Below are 1,834 nucleotides of genomic sequence, written 5' to 3'. Positions count from 1 at the left end.
TATGCAGCAAACAAGGGAGCAGCGAAGGAGAATACTATAAAGTGTCACTTGAGTGACAGCTCTGAGTCTCCTGGGGTTGCTAATAGCACATCCAAGATGGCGGCACCCATGATCGGTTTAGGGCTTTTGGATGAATGAAGGGAAGTTTTTACAAGTAAATAACATGCATACACTACGTTAAATGCACCTACTGTATAATCTTATGGGAAGAGTGTTGGAAAAATAAATGGTCTGGTGATATGGTCTCTTTAAAGGCCTTTTAAGGGAGGCTTTTCCAGGTAAATAACATGCATACAATATGTTAAATGCACATTGAAATAATTGAGTCCCATTAACACATCATGCTTGGATTAACGGAAACAAATGCGTTAAAGCGTGTGAATGGGTCCTTACAAGACTACCAAATCCCATAATCTTTTTTATTTTTTTTATTTAGAGTAGAGTAGAGATTTATTTAATTTAGACATTAATTTTTTTTTGAGATTCCACATGATATGGAGTTACCTTAAGATATTCTTCTGCCTCGCAGCCACTTCTGTTGCCCAGCTGCTGCTGTAAAACAGACTTCCTCCTAACCACGATATCATACACTTGCCGGACGTCATTCTGTAATTTCAGAAACCATAAAGATTATGGATACAATAAAAAATATGGATGTTTGCAAAACTGTACAGTATAGAAATATAAATGTAGCAGACTTACAACATCATATAATACATTATACCTTGGACTATATTATAGGCAACTAAACACAGCACCAAATAGTTACAATTTCCTTTCTTCCGTTTAACAACCCAACAATGTAGAGACTAACAGCATCCACAGGCTTGCAATACCGGTACAATGGCGGTACAAATTACAGTTCTGCTCCCTTCCATAATTCACTTGATCACAGTATAGAAAAGGGCGGATGAACAAACTGTACAAGGAACATTCTGATCACATTTCCAGCAAGTGAGCTGATTAGCAAAGATGCACAACTATCATTATTTTAGAGTTGCCTGAAGCTGAACTCCATGCAGATTTAAAAAGCAAATCTGGATTTATTTTTAGATCTTTTAATGTATTTAAAGATGAAGCAGGTTAAATGCTTGCCAAAAGAAGGTTAACTGCAGGTGAAATCCACCGGTCATGGAATTCTGAATTATCTTAGAAGCATCTCAAATCGATGTCAAGTCGATGCCATCAGTGAAAACTGGATGCACGCGGCTCAGTACCAAGCCAGTCCCCAATGTTCGCTAACTGCCCACGGAGCGACATGCTCCCCAGCCAGAGAAATGTAATACAGCCCATCAGGCTGTGGCCACGTTGCTGGAATTGGTTGTAAAGGTAACCCATCCTAGCCCTCTAAGAGGAGCCGAGAGGAAAATGATAAAGAAGTGCACCGATCCATTAAAGATGTCAGAATAATACTGATTTCTGATTGGTAAGACTGCCTCTTTGTTAATTTTTGCACCATGTTACGTACTAAAATCATATGAAAAAAGAAAGTGAAAAACAATTCTAGATACTGCAACTTGGATTAAACTCTGCATGTCCCTGCCAGGGGCGTAACTAGAAATCACAAAATTTTGTATGGGGCCCTGTGATTTCTAGTTACGCCCACCCGATAACCCAAACAGCCCACCTAAGGGTGACCCTGCAGAGCCCTCCATAGACTCTATATGGTAGTCTCTGCAGTGTCTCAGGCGGGCGGTCAAGCCCTCTTACCTGTCAGCCCTGATCCTCTGTCCGCCTCCTTCTCCTCCACGATCGACTCCTCCGTCACTGGGCCCCGCCTCCTCGATCGGTGGGCCCCGCCCCTCGATCGCCGGGCCCGCCCCTCGATCGCCGG

At 42.1% G+C, this 1,834-nt stretch overlaps 1 protein-coding gene across 1 annotated transcript in view; it reads right to left on the bottom strand.

The window, feature by feature from the left end:
- Positions 1-1,834, bottom strand: part of SYNE2 (spectrin repeat containing nuclear envelope protein 2) — a 272,106-nt gene that overhangs the window by 101,833 nt on the left and 168,439 nt on the right. Inside the window, exon 73 of the mRNA XM_018556025.1 lies at positions 505-606. Within this exon, the coding sequence (XP_018411527.1) occupies positions 505-606 (102 nt within the window). The remainder of the gene's footprint in view (positions 1-504; positions 607-1,834) is intronic.

This window comes from Nanorana parkeri, unplaced genomic scaffold, assembly GCF_000935625.1.
Source record: "Nanorana parkeri isolate BGI_ZX_2015 unplaced genomic scaffold, ASM93562v1 scaffold12, whole genome shotgun sequence".
In the NCBI taxonomy this organism is placed as follows: domain Eukaryota; kingdom Metazoa; phylum Chordata; class Amphibia; order Anura; family Dicroglossidae; genus Nanorana; species Nanorana parkeri.
Note: the sequence above shows the minus strand (reverse complement) of the source record. Positions and strands in the feature narration are given on the sequence as shown.